General features: G+C 47.7%; 1 protein-coding gene and 1 long non-coding RNA gene across 2 annotated transcripts; both read right to left on the reverse strand.

The window, feature by feature from the left end:
- Positions 1-6,841: 6,841 nt before the first annotated feature.
- TACSTD2 (tumor associated calcium signal transducer 2) lies at positions 6,842-8,695 on the reverse strand. The gene has a single exon (XM_021683949.2). The coding sequence runs from the start codon at positions 8,568-8,570 to the stop codon at positions 7,599-7,601; it is 972 nt and encodes a 323-aa protein (XP_021539624.1). The 5' UTR covers positions 8,571-8,695; the 3' UTR covers positions 6,842-7,598.
- Positions 8,696-14,656: 5,961 nt separating this feature from the next.
- LOC110575084 lies at positions 14,657-18,819 on the reverse strand. Its single transcript, XR_002480001.1, has 5 exons — positions 18,728-18,819; positions 18,144-18,201; positions 17,736-17,797; positions 16,138-16,450; positions 14,657-15,056 (listed from the first exon to the last, which is right to left on the reverse strand). It is a non-coding gene; the product is annotated as an uncharacterized LOC110575084 (long non-coding RNA).
- Positions 18,820-20,343: the final 1,524 nt, after the last annotated feature.

The following is a 20,343-nucleotide window of genomic DNA, read 5'->3' on the forward strand; positions in this document are numbered from 1 at the left end:
TCTGGTCAGTGGCCCTCAACTTCTGACTTGGTCTTGTCTCCTGGTACCAATCTGGGCTTGTCCTTCTGTCTCCATCCCTAGGTTTGACCCTTCCTGGTTTCCTTCTACAATTCCTTCTCCTCTTTCTGCCCCTGGAGTGCAGGAGCCTTTTGAGGCACAGTGTTAGTTCTCTTCCCTTTTCAGTCTTTTACCTTTTCCTAGGCAATCGCATCCCTGTTCGTGGTTTTGAAGTACTACCTATATTCCAGTGCCTTTCAAAACCCATATGCCAGTGCCTCCCAAATTCCCATATCCAGCCCATAAAACACCAGACATCTATATCCAACTCCTAGCTGAATCCAACACGTTTGAAAACCATACTCATTATTTCACTCTTACCAAAGATGTTCTCAACTTCTGTGTTCTCCGCCACGGGGAACGAATGGTACCACCAACAGGTTTTGAAAGCCAAACACCTAGGAACCATTCTTGACACCTCCCTCCTCCTTACCACCCCCATGATGAATCCATACCCAAGTCCTATTGATTTTGTATCCTAAGTATCCCTCCAATACACCCACTTCTCTCCATCACCACCACTATCCTATACACCTGCTCTCAGTCCAAACTACCTTTATCTCTCACCTGAGGTTCTTCTTCTTCTGGTCTTCTACTGTTTCCTTACCTCTACTGTTGCTCCTTTTTACTCTGTTCTTCATACTCTAGCCAGTGATCTTTTTAGAACACAATACGATTATGTCATTCCCTGAAAAATATGATACCTTTTCAATGATTTCCCTATGCTCTTGTGGTGTGGGGTTGAAACTGTGTTATCAGGGAGGAGGGGGTCCCTTGTTCTTCACACAAAGGTCCTCACCAGCCCCTATCCCAATCCCTGCATGGTGGGGTTAAGTCCAACTAGAAAGGATGCCTCTTTATGCTTGTCTGCACAGAGGACATGCCCTTTGCAAATTTGCAAAAAGGACCTTTGCACATGCCATTCTCCCTCACCAAAATGCTTCTCTTCCAATAACATCTATTCATACCTTGCATCTCAGATTTAGTGTCAAATCCTTAAGGATGTGACTCCTGCTAAGATTAGGTCAGAATTCTATATATGCTCGCCTGGGGCTAACAAGGAACTGAGAGTCGTATACTACTAAGGAGACCAAGTCACATCCAGTGTGGGAGCCCTGAGTGCATAAGGCTTCTGAGGGTTAGAATGAACTAGCTAAGGGATTCCTGCCCCTGTCCTTCCAAGGAGACACAATACAATAGGTGGGCAAGCTGAGCTGCCTGCTCTGAAACCACTGGTTAGTGTGTTCCAACCGTCACTCTGGATCATTGCTCTTTCCCTTTTCACCCACCTTAGTTTGGCCTCCTGGCACACGGTGGGCTTGAGAATTTCCCCTGAAACTGAGGACATAGGGCTGTGGTACCTGGAGATGCAGCTCTCCCGCATTCAGTGTACCCCTTATTCATTCTCACCCCCCCCCCCGACAATTCCTTCCTGAAGTTTGTCATAAAAAAAAAGCAACCAAGAAGCCTCTGGTGGTATTTAGCAATGACAGAGAATGGTTTCAGGAGGGAAATGATGGCTGAAAGAGGCCCACCAGGATTCTCTATCGGTTGTAAAAGAAATCCGTTAAGTTCCCAAACAGTCCTTTGAGGGATTCTATCTAGGTCCCGGAGAATCTGCCTCCCCACTTGCATCTTCACTACTTGGCGTGGAACATGGGTCTTTACTCTGCAGTGTCATAGAGTGTAGGGGTAAAAGCACAGACTCGGAGGGGGGTGGCCCTGGGTTTAATTTCAGCTGTCCTCTTTACTAGCCATGGGATTTCTGGCAAGTCATTTATTTTTGCTTTAGTTTCCTCATCAGTAAAACTAGAACAGCAAAACATATTTCATGTTATGGGGTTGTTGTGAAATAAATGAGACAATGAAGATAAAGCTCATCGGACAGTGTTTGGCATGTCCTGTGTCAGAGGGCTGGCTGAGGACAAAGAGCAGGCTGACACCCTGCAACCTCCCCCCACCTCTCACTCCTGGGTGGGATGTGTGATATTCTTCCAGGAAACTCCTAACTGTCTTAATGTCAACGCCTTCCTAGAGGGAAAAACCACCTGAACTTGACAATGGCAAGTCCTCTGGTATCTTGTAGGTTCTCTTTAACATATGAAAATCCTTTTGAAAACCTCCCTTTTCCTTACCTTCACAACCCCTCAACCAGCCACCCCTCACAACCCTGGTGCAGCAGCTCTTTCTGCCCATGGGTCCTGTCCCCGTGCTTTAATAAAACCACCATTTTGCACCAAAGACCTCTCAAGAATTCTTTCTTGGTCATCGGCTCCGGACTCCACCCCACCGAACCTCACCTATATTCCAAAACCCCATCAGTCGGTATCCTTTCAAGTCAAAACAAAATAACCAGAGCTTATTACTTGCCGGGCACCCTGGATGACCCAGTGTGGGTTACAGGATTAATTTCCCCAAGAATCTGTTTTGCCCCCTTGGAAGGGCTTTGTTCAAAAAGGGACAGAGGAGAGGGCCATGGGAGAAAGAGCTCCTCTGTAAATAAACATGAAAATGCACCCTGCCTTACAATTCTCCAGAGGCAGGTGGTATGTTGGTTGAGAGCATGGATTTGGTAGACTGAATAATGCCCCCTGCCACCAAAGAGGCCCACTCCTAATCTCCAGAATTTGTGAATATGTTACATTATATGGTAAAAAGGGCTTTGCAGATGTGATTAAGGTTAGAGACCTAGAGATGGGATAATCTTGTGGGGCATTCTGTGGGTAGAGTCAGCCTGATCACGAGTCCTCGTGAGTGGGAAACCTTGCCCAGCTGCAGCCAGAAAGAGATGAGACAGTGGAAAGACAGTCAGAAGGATGCCTTGTGAGGACTCAGCAGGCCATCGCTGGCTGCAAAGATGAAGGATGGGACTATGAGCTAAGGGAAGCGCTAGAACCCAGGACAGCGCTTAGTGTACACCCAGTAAGAAAGCAGAGATCTTGGATCCCCAGCAGAAAAGGAAGTGAATTCTGCCAACAATCTGAATAAAAAGGAAATAAAATTTCCCCCGGCACTCTCAGACAGGAACACAGTCCTGCAGGCTTCTTGATTTTAGGCCTAGTGAGATTTGTATTGATCTTCTGACCTAGAGAATAGTAAGAAAATGAATGTGGGTCATTATAATAAATGAGTAAAAACTAATATAGTCTGGCTTGCAAATTTACAAATTATAGGAGGCAGTATAGTACAGTGGTTATGAACATGGATTTGAGGGCCAATTTGCCAGATGCACCACTTATTAGATCTGTGGCCAGAGGCAAGTAAGTTAACCGTTAGTGTCTTAATTTTTTCATCAGTTACAAGAATAATAATATAGACACTCAAACTGGTTAGACTAAAAAAGTATGCTAACATAAAGTAAAAGACTATTACACAGACCTAATAATAATGTAATTTCAAAAGAAAGACATTTATTTCTCACACCATAATGGTGTCCCACTTGGTGTGGGCAGCTGTCTTATACAAACCAGGTGGGCCATGCCTCTGCCTTTGAAATAGGTGGCTTCCAAGGTTGCTCTAGTCCCTTAATAACAGAAATCTAGGGACAGAAATGTCCCCTTAAGAAAGTTCAGTGGAAGTGCTATTCACATTGCTGGAGAGAGCTTAACAATTACTAATTATTTTTCCCCTGATTCTTGGGGGCTTTGCTGTCATTCTAACAAGAGTGATCATTTACAAAATACTCAGTTTTTCCATATCTTCCATAGTAATTTTTTTTATAGATTTTATTTATTCATTTGTCAAAGAGAGAAAGAGAGAGAGCACAAGTAGGGGCAAGGGCAGAGGGAGAGGGAGAAGCAGGCTCCCTGCCAAGCAAGGAGCCTGATGCGGGGCTCGATCCCAGGACCCCGGGATCATGACTCGAGCCGAAGGCAGACGCTTAACCGACTGAGCCACCCAGGCAACCTTTTTTTTTTTTTTTTGAAGTAAACTCTACCCTCAACATGGGGCTCGAACTCACGACCCCAAGATCAAGAGCTGTGTGTTCCAGCGACTGAGCCTGCCAGGCTCCCCTCTTCTAATGTAATCTTTAAAATCAAGCATATTAGGTAAGACTCTACCTATCTTACAAATAAGAAAACAGGAGTCGGAAAGACCAGGTAGCTTCAAAGCCCATACACTTTACATTTAAACAAAGTATCTCTCCCTTAAATTTAAGCGATATTAAAAAGCTAAGGACAACACAACACAATTTAAGAGTAGAAATGATCAAGGAAAAAAATAAAAACAAGCAGGAGACTAACTAGGGAGACAAGCAGAACAAACATTAGACAAGATAGGAATCAGGGCATTGGCTCTCTAGAGTAATGCAGCCACTCTCTGCCTGACTCGGGTAAATCCATTCTCCTTTCTGGGCCTCCATTTCTTCATTGGCAAAATGGAGTCACAGACTCCATGATCCTTTTTCCACCTCTGACATTCTGTGATTCTATTTGGAAAACAGTGAAGCCAAAAATGTGTAAGCAGGGGAAAATGATGTGATTTTTTTTTTTTAATTGCTCCACTTAAGGAAATAGCAAGAGTGGAAGAAAGCCCCAGTGACCGAAACAAGGAAATCAGATGAGCCTCCCACGGGGCTCAGAAGACAAGCTGTGACCTGCTTGGTGAGCCACACCAGCTCCTCACATTCCTTCCAAGGGCAGTCCCAGGCCTGTGCACAAGGCAGTGAATGGGAGTTCTAGGGGAAATCCTGGAGGTAGAGGCTAAGCCCCTGGAGAGCTAGTTCTCGATAATCCTGCCCTCAGCCGATGCAAGCTTGGTTTCAAAATACAAGTGTGAAGAGTTCTTCCTTGGAGGAAGTGACTAAGAAAGGTGGAAAGGTGTTTCAACCTGCTTGGTGTATGGAATAGCGACCTGGGCTAGGAAGCCAAAGACAAAGATTCTAAACCCTGGCTTTGGCACGTGGAGGTTGTGTGATCCTAAGTTACCCCATCTCTTTGGACCTCAGTTTTCTGACATATGAAATGGATACGATTTCTAAGAGAGGAGGAAATTTAAGATACCCTGACCTCTAAGTGCCCAGATCATTTCAGGTACTTTTATCAGTTACTTCATTTAACCTTTGCATTGATGAAACAGATTTTTAAGTTTCACTCAACAGATGGGGAAACTGCGCAGAGGTAGGCGACTTATATGCCTAGTGGAGCAGGATTTGAACTCAGGTTTGTCATCACTTGGGTTATTTCCAGTAAGCCAATGTCTCAAAGATGATAGGTGTAAAAACTGCTTTTGGGAATTATTAAGTGTAATAAAGTGCAAAGACTCTTAGTCCCGAATTAATGCAGGAATTTAGAAATTATCCAGAAGTGATACTCTATGAAGAAACAGGCTTTTTCAGGGCTTTTCCCATTGCTCAGCTGCCCACTCAATCCTTAATCTGTTTATTTTGTAGGCAGTCAAGTGACAGTTTTTTGAAGTGACTCTTGAAACAATGGCAGCCTGTGGTCGTGAAAAGAATCCTGGACTAGGGAATATGAGACTGTCTAGTTCCAGCTGTGCCACAGGAACATTTGTCTTGAGAAATCACTTGCCTGTGCCTTCTGTAAAATGAGGGGCTGGGTTAGAGGTGATGGCCAAGGTCCCTTTAGCTAAGGTACTTAGGGACTCAGGAGAGCTAACTGAGAGAGTGGAGTCTCACACTTTTACAGCTCCCATTCTGGCCTTGGGCACTTGTACTCTGGGAAGGCCAGCCCACACCCACCCTCTCCCCTCCTTAAGCCCCATCTGAACCAGAGAGGACTCTGGGGGATGGGGGAGCGGCTAAAGGGAGTGTCACCCTAGCAGGAGTGCTTATATACTTAGGGATCCACCCCAAGCGGGGAAGGCCAGCTGAAAGCCACCTCCCCAGTTCTTAACTGGTGTTTCAGCCTTTGAGGGGTAGGCATAAACCAGAGTAGGAGTGGAAGGAGGAACAAGAGATGGATTCCAGGGGAGGGAACTGAAGTCCTGCATTTAGATATTTACCGTCAGGTGTACCAACCACTCCCTCCTTTGTGCACACCCATTGTTGCACCAATTTCCCAGTAATTGCTGAAACTTGTTTACCTGTAGGCTACTCAACAGTGACCTTCTAACACACTCCACATAAATGAACGAGAAAAAGTGAAAATGAGGAAAGAAGAATGAAGGAGACAGGTTGCCAGTTTTACACTTGATCTTAGCCAAGAGGCCGGGAAGTGACAGGTTGCCAGTTTTTACAGCTAATAGGAAGTAGAAGTTTTTAAAGCATATTACCTGTGAAATTTTAGGAAAACAACTTGGGTGCGTGCTGTCCTCCCAACACACGCCAGGGCATAGGGCCCACTACAGACTTGCTGTAACTACATGAGAAAGTCCTTTAACAGGTCTGGGGAGCCACGATGCTTTGACATGAAGTAAATCACCAGGGGCTACATGGGAATAATACCGCCACTTCCAAGTAGGGCTACGAGTCAAAGGAGATACCCCTCCTGAAACAAAGGTAGTGCTTTTTTTCCTCCTCTGGAGATTCTTTAGAGAACCTAAAGCTGGTCCCCCATTCCCTACAACAGCCGCTAGTTCTAGCCTCCTCCCCCCAGACCCACCCTCCTGCACTCTGGGGGAAGTTTCCAAACAATCTTATTTAGAAAGACCAGTACTTTTACCAGCCTGTATAAGGTATCTCAGGAAACACCGGAGTGGCAAAATGAAATGCCTGCTCCTGCAAGGAAAAAAAAAAAAGTGTTAAAATTTGGAATAAGAAATCGGAATCGCGGGAAATGAGAGGAAACTCAAGTGATACAAATCTGAAGCGAGTTTTCACAAATTCCACCTTTTGGTTGGTGCCTTCTCCATATTTTATTAAATTCGTGTTTTTTAAAAAAAATCACAGCAGCATTATCAAAGACAAAATATGTACAAACATTTTACAAAAGAAACATTACTAATATCAGCTATAATAAGGGCAGGCTGAAGAACAGACGCTGAGTTTCTGGGGGCACAGTCTGCCCACAAACAAAGATACCTCCAATGTGTTCATGTAGCTGAAACAGGCTTCTTTCCCGGTGACAAGCATATGCGGTTGGTAATACAGCAAATGCGGAGAATACGCGGCCTGAGGTGGCCAACTCCTCTTCTCACCAGCAAGGCCAGGATATATGTGGAGCTAATCAAATATCTTAACCCAAGACGGTAAAAAGCGCTGCCTCCCCTCCTCCCCCATCTAAGCGCATGTAAGCCTTTTCAACACCGACGATGTCCGTGGCAAACGATGCCGGATTGTAATACAGACAGGTGATTCTTATATACGTAACCCTGCGCCGAACTTTCCTGAACTCTTCGAGTCAGGTTTCTTGTTGGACCGAAAGGGAAGGAATTTTAGCAATGATTCCTCTGAAAGCCAGAAGTCAGAAAGAGAGGTGACCCTGAGCCCAGGATCTATTAAACTCGATGGGGGTGGGGAGAGGCAGGAATTTGGAAAGAGCGAGGTCTCCTCTGGGCCAAGAGTCAGGGAGCGCGGCTCACTTCGGTCTGGGGCCCGGCCAAAATCCGGTGCCCCGCCCCACCCCCTGACCCGCCGGTACCTACAAGCTCGGTTCCTTTCTCAACTCCCCCAGTTCCTTGACCTCCACCTTCCTGTACTTCCCCGACTTCCTCCGGTTGGTGATCACCAGGACGGCCACGCCGGCGACGAGGGCCACCACGACCACCACGATGACAGCGACGAGGCCGGCCGTGAGGCGCTTCATGGAGAACTGGGGGGGCTTTTCGTCCAGGTAGTAGATGAGCGTCCGCTCCACCAGCAGGGGCTCGCCGCGCACGCGCATGTCGAGGCCGCCAGGGCCCGGGAACAGCGACTCGCCCTTGACGTCCCTCTCGAAGTAGTAGGCGGCGTCCGCGATGTCCACGTCGCCGGGGGCCTTCTCGGACGCGTTCTGCCGCAGCTCGATCTGGATGGTGGGCCGCTCGTAGTGCACGGCCGCCACGAACCTGGGGTGCAGCCGGTAGCGCTCGCGGAAGAGCCGCCGCAGCTCGGCGTCCAAGTCCGAGTGGTTGAAGGCGCGGGCGGCCGGGCTGTGGCGCAGGTCGATGAGGATGTGGTGGGTGCGCACCAGCTCGTCGCAGCGCAGGCTCAGGTCGCCTTTGTCGGTGCGGCGCACGCCCACCGAGTTCACGCACCAGCACACCGACGTCTGGTTGCACTGGCGGGCCTTGAAGCGGCCCTCGTGGTCGCAGTCGGGGTCGTACAGGCCGTCGTTGTCCAAGAGCGCGTGCTCGCTGGGCCGCACGAGCGCGCGGCCGCCCTTGGGGGCTCTCATGCGCGCCTTGAGCAGCAGGCATTTGGAGGTCAGCGTGGTGCAGTCCACCGGGAAGTCCAAGCCGAGCACGCGGCACTGGCAGCGGCCGCCGGGGCCGTCCGCGCGGCACAGGGTCATCTTATTGGTGGCGCACGTGCAGTTGTCCTTTGCGGCCGCGGGGCCGATCGCCGCCGCCAGGAGCAACAGCAGCAGTGGCAGCGGGGGCGACGGCAGCGCGAGGCCCGGACTCCGGGCCATGGTGGGGACGCGGAGCGCAGACGGGACGCGCGGGCGGACCAGGCGCTGGGGACTCTGCGGGGCTCCGGCTCCGCGCTGGGACCGTCTCGGGCGTCTGCAGCTAGCCGCTCCCTTCCGCTCTTATACTCCGCCGGACCTGCCCGGCTGGTTGGGCGGACTCACCCTCTGGTATTTGGGTGACACATCCCGCGGCCCCCTCCCCCCCCCGCCCCGTCACCGTCCCACGGAAGGCACAGCCCGCCCTGCGCCGCCCGCGATAGGATCGGGGGAGCGGAGGCTGCTCCCGCCTCCTCCAGACCGAAAGCCCGGGAGAAGAAAACCGATACTCACCTGCGGGCTCCGGGGTGGGGGGGGTGGGGGGGGCGGTGGCTCACCTGGGGAGGAGCCTGAGGACCGTGGGTGGCCTGGCGGCTCTCCTGGACTGGAATTCTTAAGAATTTCATTGAAAAGTAAGGCGCGAGATCGCCAGGCTTTTGTCTCCTACCCCCTCCCTTTCATGTTCCCTTTCCCAAACTCTATCCCAACCCTACCCCTCAGTTCTCCTAGTAGCAATCAGTTACATAGTTCACAGTTCACAAGCATTATCTCATCCTCACCTCAATCCTGACAGGTATGGACAATCTTTCAGACCCATTTAAAGGCGATGCAGTTGAGGCTGAGACTTAAAGTCACCCAGCCATCAGTATCCTCAGATTTTTCCGAGGAGTCTTTGGTATTCTGCCTGGTGGTTGTGAAACCTTATGGAAACAGAGTGGTGCAGAATCCGAAGAAAGGGAGCTGTGTTTGTTACCATATCATGAGTAAAACCCAGGTGTCCCCATGTCCAATGTGTCAGATGTTCTGTTAAACACCTTTTTCCTCTATACACACACACACACACACACACACACAGAAACATAATTTTCACACATGTACTCAGTGTAGGGAGACATAAAGGAACTTGTTCTTAAAAAGAACAAGCAAGGGGCGCCTGCGTGGCTCAGTCCATTAAGCGGCTGCCTTCGGATCAGGTCATGATCCCAGGGTCTTGGGATGAGCCCCGAATCAGGCTCCTTGCTCAGCCTGCTTCTCCCTCTCCCTCTGTTGTTCCCTCTGCTTGTGCTCTCTCTGTCAAATCAATCAATCAATCTTTTTTTTTTTTAAAGAACAAGCAAGATTATAAGGGGTTTGTTGTATAACGATTCTAAAAGAGTAAATCGTTGCTTTTCTTTTTCTGTGTCGCATATAAGTAGCTGAACCACTGCAAATAGGAAAAGAATGGAGCCTGTGGGAAATTGCTTGTCTGCCTAAGTGTGGCTACTTAAATGGGATGGAGGGGTTGCAATCTCTTTTTTGAATCATTGAGAAAGTCCAGGGTTTCAAAGCTGTGGTAAAATTAACAATAATTAGCAAGCTATAATTATTCCTGGTTCCTCCGTTCAAAGCACATTTTATATGTTCAGCATTTAATGAACACCAGCAATCGTACAAGGATGTTGTTTAACACATGAAAGCCAGCGAGGCCTCTATCCCATTAATTTTCAAGCAATTCCTGAGGCGGGTAGGTGGAAATACATCATTCTGCCTTACAGGTAGAGAAAGCAGAGTCATGTGAGGGCAATTTCTTACCCACAACCACCAGGCATTGTGGGAATGCTCCTCTGCTCTCTACCCCACTCTGTTCAGCTTCTTGAACCAAAAGCCTAGTCAGATTCCAGTTTCCTTCCCCCTCTCCAACACCCAGTCCATCCTGTGTCAGAGAAGGCTTTCTAAATCACAAATCTGTGTCCATCTCGGCTGAGAGCAGAGTGAGAGGTGCTCTTGGCTCTTGGAATAGAATTCACACTTTTTAAGTTAGTGAACAAGACCATGTATGGCCTTGAGCAAGGTACTTCCCCTTAATTTCCTTGTCTGTTAAATGGGGATAATAAAAATACCTACTAACAAGGTAGGTGTGAGAATTAATGTAGATAAATAGCTTAGAACACTATCTGTTCTAACAGTATCTGCACTTAGTAAGCATGGATAGGTGTTAGCTGCTGCATGGTCCCTACTACCACCACCATCGTCATCTTCATCTTGCTCCTGCCAGTGTCTCCAGTCTTCTTCACACTTTCAAGCCTTTGTGAAATCATATACTGGGAGTTTCCCCCTCATTTATTTAGTGCATTATTGTGCTTTTTCTACTGAGCTCCTGGATTGCCTCCAGGAAGCCTTCCCGGATAGGCCCTGTCTACTGCACTCAGGGCAGTTCTCCTCTGTGATTTCCTAAATCCTGTAACATACCAGAACAGCAACACTTACTTTCTTGGGCTTCTGTCCTCCCACCTGTAAAATGGAGATAATAGCATCTCTCTATTTCACAAGGCATTCTGATAATCAAATCTAAAATAGATGAGATGGTAGATACCGAAGTTTTGTAAACTGTAAGACATTGTAAAAATGTCAGGGTGCATTTTTATTTTTTAAATACCTACCCTATCTTTTTACTTTCCCAGCTACTGACTAAATAGCCATAATCCTCTGTAAATGGCAGAGCTACCTGTTTGATATTCCAGTGCGTCCCAGGCTGTTGGGAGGAAAGCTAATGGGGAAGGGTTCTCAGGGCTGGGGAATAGTGTACCATGGTGTCTTTGACTGCTTGGCTATTCAGGCTAGTGCTCTGAGGTTTCCAAACCTTGACCTTTTTCAGCCATGGTAAGTGTTTGGGAGATTGGGGATAAAGGGAGCCTATTCTCAATGTCCTCTGTAGAAGACAGAGTGACCCCCCCTTTCTTAATTTCTGTGGTCGTTCAGGCTTTCCCCAACAGGCACACGAACACGATGATGAGTTTGTTTGTTTTGTTTTAATTTTTGTATAGATTCTTTTGGGAGTTAGTTGGGAAATACAATTATTTTTTCTAAGTAGGCTCTATGCCCAATGTGGGCTTTGAACTGCCGACCCCAAGATCAAGAGTCACATGTTCTACTGACTGAGCCAGCCAGGAGCCCTTATGATGAGTTTATTAACTAAGCACAGCCTCAGCTCTGATTCTCCCTTCTTCCTTCATCCCTTTCCTGCTTAGGTCTGCAAAATATCATGTGTTAGCTTTAGCTCTTTGTATTTTTTTAATTTTAACTTTCAAGTATTTAACAAAAGCATTCCATGAACTCAGCCTTGTCAAATGTATATGGGGGACAGGGAACCATATCTGAGCACTATAGCCCCAGCACCAGCATATATTAGGGGCTCAGTAATGTTTATTGGGTTAATTAACAGCAAGTTGTGCCCAGAATGTCAGAGTATCAGTATACATTCCCAGGAGTGTTCATGGTGACCATTTCAGTTCTTCTCTGCAAGTCCAATTCTCATCACTAACCCCAGCCACGAACCTCTATTCCCACCCTAACTCAACCTCCAAACACCCAGTTTCAGGGAAGACTGAGTAATGACAAACTGTTACTTTTGCTTTTATGCATGATCCCAAACTTTTACCAGCCTATGGCTATAGGGAATAGGGATACAGTCTGATCAGTCTGTGAGCAGACAGGGATTCTGAGGCACTCAGTATAGTGTAGCCAAAGGAAAATAGACTTTGGATCTAGTGAGACTTAGGCTCCCTTCCTGGCTTCACATCACTCACTGGTTGTGTGATTTTGAACAAGTTACTTCACCCCTCAATTTCCTGAATTATAAAATGGGGGTAAATCTACATTTCCCCAACATCTGTGAAAAGGATGACTTCCTACCTTGTTATTACAAACATGCTTTTCCCCAAATGAACTTCATATTTCATCTGTTCTTGTGCCCTGTTTTCTAAACTGGTGTTGATGATCTGACTTTCCTTGGTATAAGACCAATACCACCTTATCAGTTTTATATTTCAGGGTGTGATTTATAAAAACAAAACTGTATTTGATTAATTAAAAAAATACTTGGCATCTATAATTATTTTAATGATTCAAGATAAAGAATATAAAATACCCAACATGATGTTTGGCATACACTAAGGAGAATTCATCTCAGCTCTTATTATCAGCCATCTCAGGAGCGTGAGGATGCTTGGAGATCATTATAGGTTCCTGCACAAAGCTGGTGATTGTGGGGATTGCTGAAGACCAGGCCCCAGGAGCTGTGTGCGAGGGAGGGGAGCTGCCCCTGAGCCCTTGTCATCCTGACCCCCAGGACGCAGGAATATGGAGACTATCTAGATGCAGATTGTGCTTTAGCGTTTCTATGCTCATCATTTGCTGACAGCCCTACAGCAGCCCTTGGGGAGTAGGCAGGGAAGACCTTATCCCTATTTTACAGATGTGGAAACAGAGGCCTTGGGAGAACAAGAGAAGGACTGGCTCATGGTCACATGCTTGTAAGTGGTGAGGCCAAGCCTAGACTTTGGGTCTCCTGACACCACTTGTACATACAAATTAACAAACGTGGAAGAGGATCGAAGGGGTCTAGAGGTTAGAGTCTCATCTGAGTTTCTTCAGATTTTCTTTTTCTTTCTTTCTCTTAGTTATACAAATAGTTTTTAAGAAAGTTCTGGTTTTGTGAAAAGCAAAACCTAGCTACTCGTGTAGGGCACAACAGTGATCCCACACCTGAAACCCTAAGACTCAGGCCACCAGTTCCTCCCACATTGGAGTGGACGTGTTCCTTGCTGTCTGCCTTGCTGGGATGAGGCAGCCCGCGTTTGAATTCTGCCCTGCCAGGCCATGGGTAGCTCCTTCCGCTTGGTTTGCTTTTTTATAGAACAGAGATGATGTTGTCTGTGAGTGACACAGGGGGGATTCCATGGTGTAACGTCTGTGAAACTGCCTGGGCCAGGTTGGGAAGACCCCTCCGTCCTCTTTTTGCCTGACCACGGTCAGCTCTGGCCTCTGTCAGCAGCAGCCACTGAGGCAATGGGCAAGGCTGGAAGGCTGGTCAGTGTTTCCCCTCCTCCTGAGAGACACTTGGAGTGCTGGAGGAAGCAGGTGATCGTTCAGCCAGAATGCAGAAAATGCAGACAGAGAAGTGGGCTGTGGTATTGTTAGCTCAGGATGGAGGAAGGAGGCTCCAAGAAACCATAGAAAGAATGGGAAGTCAGCCCAGGGGCTGGGGAGCAGGGGTGCAGACCACGGAATAGATAAAGGTGTACCTGATTCTAGCTTTAATGTTTCATTTCTTTAAAAATGTAAAAAAAAAAAAAAGGCATTGCAAAGTATTAGAATTCAAAAGAGCTAGGGGATAGGTATTCCCTCTATATTTTCTCGTTTATTATTATTAAAATGTTTATAATAAAATTTTTTTTTAAATAAGCGAATCCCTCAAATTCAGTTTTAGGAGAAGTATTTGGAGTAACATTTCTGTTTTTGCTTCTAATTGTCTTTTTTTTTTTCCATTTCCATAGTTTCTGTTATTAATAGGAACTGCCATTTATTGATCACCAAACTGTGCCAGGCACTTTATAAATAAATTCCCTATAATCCTTTCAGCATCTCTACAAAATAATTACTCTTGTTGCCATTCGCTTGATGGGGAAGCTGAGGTCTAAGGTCACACCTCTAGGACTCAGTGGAGGAGGGCCTTGAATGAAGCCAGGTCTGGAGACAGGGGCATCTACACTTTCTGTGACACAGTTTAGTGTCTTGCTGAAGAGTCTTGAATGAGCCCGAGTAGAAGGAAGACATAAGAATGGTAAACTGGGTGTGGTTTGGGCATGGTTTGGGTCTGGGCTGCCTCAGGAATGGAATGTCTGATCTTTTCACTTTTCTGGAAAGACAATGGTTTCTCTGTTGTGTGCTCACTTGGGTGTGGCCTTACTCCGTTTATTAGGAGAAGTTTGCTGTGACATTTGTGACCTGCGTGGCTTTTGTAGTCCATCAGGATCTGAAAAGTGACTGCTGTATCACCTGAAAAGTATGTGTCACTGTTTCATTTCAGTATCTCCTACCTATGAGCTTCTCTTCATGATCCTGTCCTGGTCTCCTCTCCTCGTCAGGAATTGCCAACCATAACCGGCCCCCTCCCATCGTGGCTGGTCTCTCTGCCCCGGGCTAGTTGGCTTCTTTTCTAAGGGTTTTACACTCAGGGTAAAAGCCGGTAAAACACCCAATCACTGTGTACTTACTTTGTAGTTAATCACTGGCTCTTGGGCCCATTGTTTCTTTCTTTTTTTTTTTTTAAGATTTTATTTATTTATTTGAGAGAGAGAATGAAGAATGAGATAGAGAGCATGAGAGTGGGGAGGGCCCATTGTTTCTGGAGCGATTTGGCAGCAAAGGAGGAGAGATTGGGAAATCTTGTCACAACATTCCCGAGGCAGCCACGTTTCTCCAACCCCACGTTTGTGAGTCACGGTGCTTCCTTTCCCAGAGCCGGCCGGCTGGGGTGGGAGGCTTCCAGGAGTGGGTGTGGAGGTGTTGCTGTTTCTGAGCGCTTCCAGCTGGTCCAAGGGGAGGGCAGTGGTGACAGGTCTCAAAGGTGCTGCTGCCTCTTCCAAACTAGCCTGCCTGTCTTGGGTGGTCCTGGTCCAAGGGATGCTCCTTAGGGTTATTGAGAAGGATATCAGAGGTCATTTATCTCAGTCTCCCACCCAGAGTGTGGAGTCCTGTCTCCGAGTCCTGAACAGGTGCTTACGTACCGCTGTGGTGTTGAAACAACCGTCCTCCCCACAAGACAGCCTGGCCCAGTCCCAACCAGCTCCATGAGAAGGCTCATCATGATATTCAGGGCAACTCTGGGCCTCTGTAATCTTCACACCCTCTCTGAATTTCCATTCTTGGAGCAACACCAAGTAAGCCATTTTCACCTTCCACTCAGTGGCTCCTCAGGTATTGACTTGAAGCCAGCTCTCTTGTCCCCCAGCTCTCTTTCTCAATCCTTCCTGCCTCTTTCCTTGCCTTTCTCTAGTGAAACCTCCCTATGTCCTCATCCTTACTCCTTGCCAATGTCCACTCGGGGTTGTGGCATTCTTTCCACCAGCGGCCCCGTTCAACCCATGATGTTATGGAATGAGGCGGTCTGGGGAGATCCCAGCTGAGGATCCTCCGGAAGCTGTGAGGGAGGGTTTGTTTCTGGTGTCCCACCTCTCTCCTCTGCCTGGGAGGGTAGGTGTAACCCAAACCATCCCTTACCTGTCTACTCATTCCCTCTTTTCTTGGAACAGATGGTGTCTGAGCAATATTTATAATTTCTACACTTTACTGAGAGCCTATTATGGGCCAGCTGCTCAGCATGTCTTATCTTTAACCTTACATCATCTAAATGAGGCAGGTTCTGGTATTCTTGCCATACAAATAAGAAGCCCATGGAGAAGGACACTTGCCCAAGAAGATATAGACAGTAAATGGCAGAGCTGGAATTCACACTCATTTCTGTCTGGCTCTGAGAGTCTGCTCTTTGTGACACCATGCTGCTACAGACCATGTTTATCTCCCCGGCCCGAATGTTTTAACCTCCACCACACCTTTGTACAAGTTCACTCCTCTACAAGTTCAAACTACACTGCAACTTCTTTTTCTCCTGCAGCTGCTGAGTCAGAGCATCAAAATAGTCACTCAACTGAAGCTTCGGTTTTATAGGACAACTTACAGTTTTGCTCCCTGATGTGTTGGTTGAACTCACCCTTTTGGGGAAGCAGACAAGGCATGACATACACCGTGCGGATGAAGAAAGCCCAGCTGAGTGCGGGTTAGTGGCTCGTCCAGCTTGAGAGCAGGTCAGAACCTTCCAGACTTCCCAGCAGCAAACGCTTTCCTTAGCTCTTGTGTTATCCTTCCACGGGCGTGAGCACCCCAGCCCTCTCCTGGGCTGTGGTGTGCCCTCTGCTCTTCCCTGCCTCTACGGTTGTTTATCTCTAGATGTTTCCAGACCCATCAGCCCATGGAGCCGGCTGTGCGGAGGGGCTTGCACTTCTACCCTCAGTAGCTGTGAGTCACTAGACGGAAGGAGAGGCGAGGAGGAGTGGGAGAGAGGAAAAGTTTGGAAATTTGGGGAGAATGAGAAGGAGGGAGAGAGGAGACTTCATTGTTCTCCAGTGTGGGGATGTCTGGGCCCAAGACAAAGGGCCAGGAAGCCCTCATTGTTCCTCTGGCCTCTGTGGGATGCAAGAGATTGGACTCATTTCTTTAGATTCATGTGGGAAGTCCTGGCTCTGTCAGTTAAACATCAGCTATAACCTTTCAAATCATGGCTGAGGGGAAAATGAAGACTGCCCTCCAAAACTTCTCCAAGAACACAGGAGGCTGCCGATTGGAAAGCAACGGGGAGCCAGCAGAACTAATCTGCTCACCACATGCACCTCCTCCCCCCACCCACAGGACTGGTTTCTCTTACACCCCTCCACTGTCGAATTATCCAGCCAGCCAGGCATCGCTGGTTCATTTCAAACGCTTATGGAGTGCCTACCATGTGTCGGGCCTGGAGCTGGCCATGGGTCTAAAGGCCCATAGCACCTGACCCCTGACCCTGAGCAGCTCACTGTCCACACACAGTGACGACTGTTGAACAGATTAACAGAGAAACACAGATAATTACAATGAAGGGAATAGAGTACAGTTCCCACCCTCCCCACTCACAGTCTTATTCACCTCATTACAGAATACATCAGTAGAAAAACCTCCCTTGCTCTTAAGTGTATCTGTTTTTTTTCTCCTTTTTCTCAGTGATGAGTATGAAGAGCTTTGGGACTGGGCGGGGGCGGTGGGGGGGAACCCAACCCAATAGGTAATATGTACAGAAAAGATGACTGAAATAAAGAACATTTGGATGGGAAAAGACAGCTTAAAAAGATACCACTTGAGGGACAAAACTCACAGCCCAAAGGGATAACATCAAACCACGTTAAAGCTGGAAATGACTTTCCAAGAAAGCTAGCCCAGTAGTTCTACTCTGTTTGAGTCATGGAATCCATTCCTGAGGGGTCGGGGGGTGACTTGGATTCTCTCCTCAAATAAAGGCAACTGTGCACACACACGAACCTTTACACTAAACTCATGAACCTTGGTTGGGTTTCCAGGGGAGGCATCTGGGATTCCCTGGAGTTTATTTCTCTCAGGGACCCTCCCACCCCCAATTTAGAATCTCTGATGGAGTTCAGGGCCTTCAACTCATTTAGCAGAGACTGCAATGACTTCTTCGAGGTCACGCAGTCAGTTCATGAAAACATCTGTTTGGTTTTAAGAAGGAACTCAGAAACCAGCTGTTTGGGTTCCATTTCTTACCATTTGCCAGCTATTGATTTTCAGTAAACCACTTAACTTCTCTAGGCCTCTTGTTTTCTCATCTGTAAAATGGAGGTAATAGTAACCTACTTCATAAGGTTATTGTGAGGATTAGGAGTTCAGCGATGTGAGGAAATTTGAGCAGAGGTCAGCAAGCTTTTTTAAGATTCTAGATAATAAATATTTTAAGCTTTATTCCATGGCTATTAGAGAATTATTTAAAAACATAAAATACATTCTTAGCTCATGGACCATATAAAAATAGGTGGTCATACAAAAACGGGACTTGGCCCACGGTTTGTAGTCTGCTGACCCTTAGCCTAGAGCAGCATGTGGGCCGCCATAAGCTTTCAGTAAGTGTTAGTTTCTGCTTTCCCAAACCAGGACTTTTTCAAATGCCAGAATTACCTCCATGGGGCTTACATCACGACAGGAAGCAAGGTGCTGGCCGCCCAACTCAGCCAACCTGTTTGTTACAAGAAAGTCGACGTTGCCAAGGTGTATGGAGCTTCCCTCTCCTCCCTGTTGCACAGGCCCTCCCATCCACGTCCGGCTTGAGTGGGCGCAGTGGCAAAAGCTCTAATTATGTTCAGGGAAGCCTCAAATCCGATGCCAGCAAGCATCATAGGGCAGAGACCGCTGGGAGGAGCTGGAATGGGGACCACAGGCCTTGGTTTCTGGGTAGGGGCAGAAGCACAGGAAGGAGACCGGGCCTGTCCCAGAGCTCCCTGTGTTCTGGGCTCTGGGACACACTGCCATCTTCCCGCACCGGGATCTTGGGAAAGCCCTGACTCTTTTCTCTAGAGGAGGCCAGTTCTGCCAGTTCAGCCACCTTCTGCCCATACCTACCCTACTTTAGAGGGTCCCTGACGGGGGAAACTCCAGACACAAACACAACCACAGGTGTGAGTTAGGGGGACCCCACCATCTGTTCGCCACTGCTTCATTTTACCGATGGGCCAACAAAGGCCCAGGTTGGGGAAGTGACTTACCAGAGATCAGATGGCAAGCAGAGCTGCATGGAGATTAGACACCTGGGCTCCTGCCCTCCCGCCTTCCGGCTCAGTGTTTTTGCTCTGCCTGCATTCATGCAGGTTTCTGTCTTTGGCACATAATGGAAACTAGATGAGGAGTTGGCCAGGCTTTTTTTTTTTTTTTTTTTTTGTGGTGATGCTCATCGAGGTGTGGCTGGATTTGATCTGAAAACAGCTCTTTGCAGAGTACATTCACTTGTGTAGCTCACTCTGAGCGCCTCCTATGGCCAGGCTCTGTGCTGGGTGCAAACGAGGAAAAAAGCTCCAATTTTTGCTTTTAAGGACCTTAACTTACAATCTGGTGTGATTACTGTTACTCAATGTAAACACAAGGTCAGAGATGGAGGTAGCCAGCCATCAGTCTTTTTTGCCAGCCCCACAGGGACATCCATTTGTGGTGTTTATAGTAGCCCACTACTCTGGGGACTGTGTCCCCTCCAGAATCCTGATGCCCTGGGATGCCTCTTCCTGGCATGTCCCCATGTTCTCCCTCTCTCCATTCAATCCCTGCTCTCAACCAGGGGTCCCTTTGGGAATGAAGAAAGTCACATACACCGAGCATCATTTGGCTAAGCATTTTTACCTAGCACTAGCTCATTCAGTCCACAGAGCAAGCCTATCACATAGAAACTGCCACAGCTGGTGGAGAATCGAGGCCCAGAGCAGGGGAGGGCCTTACCCAGGCTCACATGGCAAGTGCACTCCAGAGCCTAAATTCCAACTGTTTGTCTACAATCTGTATGCCTTCCACTGGAAAATGGGACTAATGTCAGACAGAGCCACGGGGTTGTTGTGTGGTGTGAGGGAGATAACTCTTGCAGACATGCCAGCCCAGCACCTGGTACATCGTAAGTGCTCAATACATGCCACCTCCCCTTCCCCTTCTCTCTCTTCACCCCTGCTCCATCACAGAGAAATTCATGACTTGTGTCATCCTTGAGCAGAAAAATAATAAGCAACATTTATGAGCTCTCTGTGGTGTAGGCTTATGGAGTATCTAATTTAATCCTCACAAATATGCTCTGAATTAGGCACTATTATTAGCTCCACTTTATAGATGATGAAGTCAAGGCAGCAACTTGCCCAAGACCACACAGCTAGTAAGTGGTGGGTTCAGGATCCAAAATCTGGTCTCTTTGAGTCTGAAGCCCATGCTCTTAAATAGGGCTGCCTTGGTCCCTGAATTGGCACTCCTATGCCAAGTGCATGCCTGGCAGGCTGCCTGATGGAGCAGGACCAGGCAGGCCACTTAATGAGGGGACTGACCTGGGGAAGGAATGAGGTCACATTCCAGGAGGCTGAGGCAAGGTAGTCACGCATCACTTCAAAAGAGTTGCTCTCTTGGAAAAAAACTAGCAGGGTCGGGTACCCGTGCCAAATAAGAAAACTGGATACACAAAAGGGATATCGGGACTGAGCAAAGGATTCAAACTTCCAGGGCCAGGGGCCTAAACGGGACCAGTCACTCAGACTCCTGTGAGCCTGGGCCCCCAAGCAGAAACCATTGGCATCACCCTTCAAGGACTCGTTGCTGCCCTGCCCCCTTCCAAACGCCAGAGAACCAACTGGCCTTT

The sequence above is a fragment of the Neomonachus schauinslandi genome, chromosome 4 (assembly GCF_002201575.2).
Source record: "Neomonachus schauinslandi chromosome 4, ASM220157v2, whole genome shotgun sequence".
Lineage (NCBI taxonomy): Eukaryota > Metazoa > Chordata > Mammalia > Carnivora > Phocidae > Neomonachus > Neomonachus schauinslandi.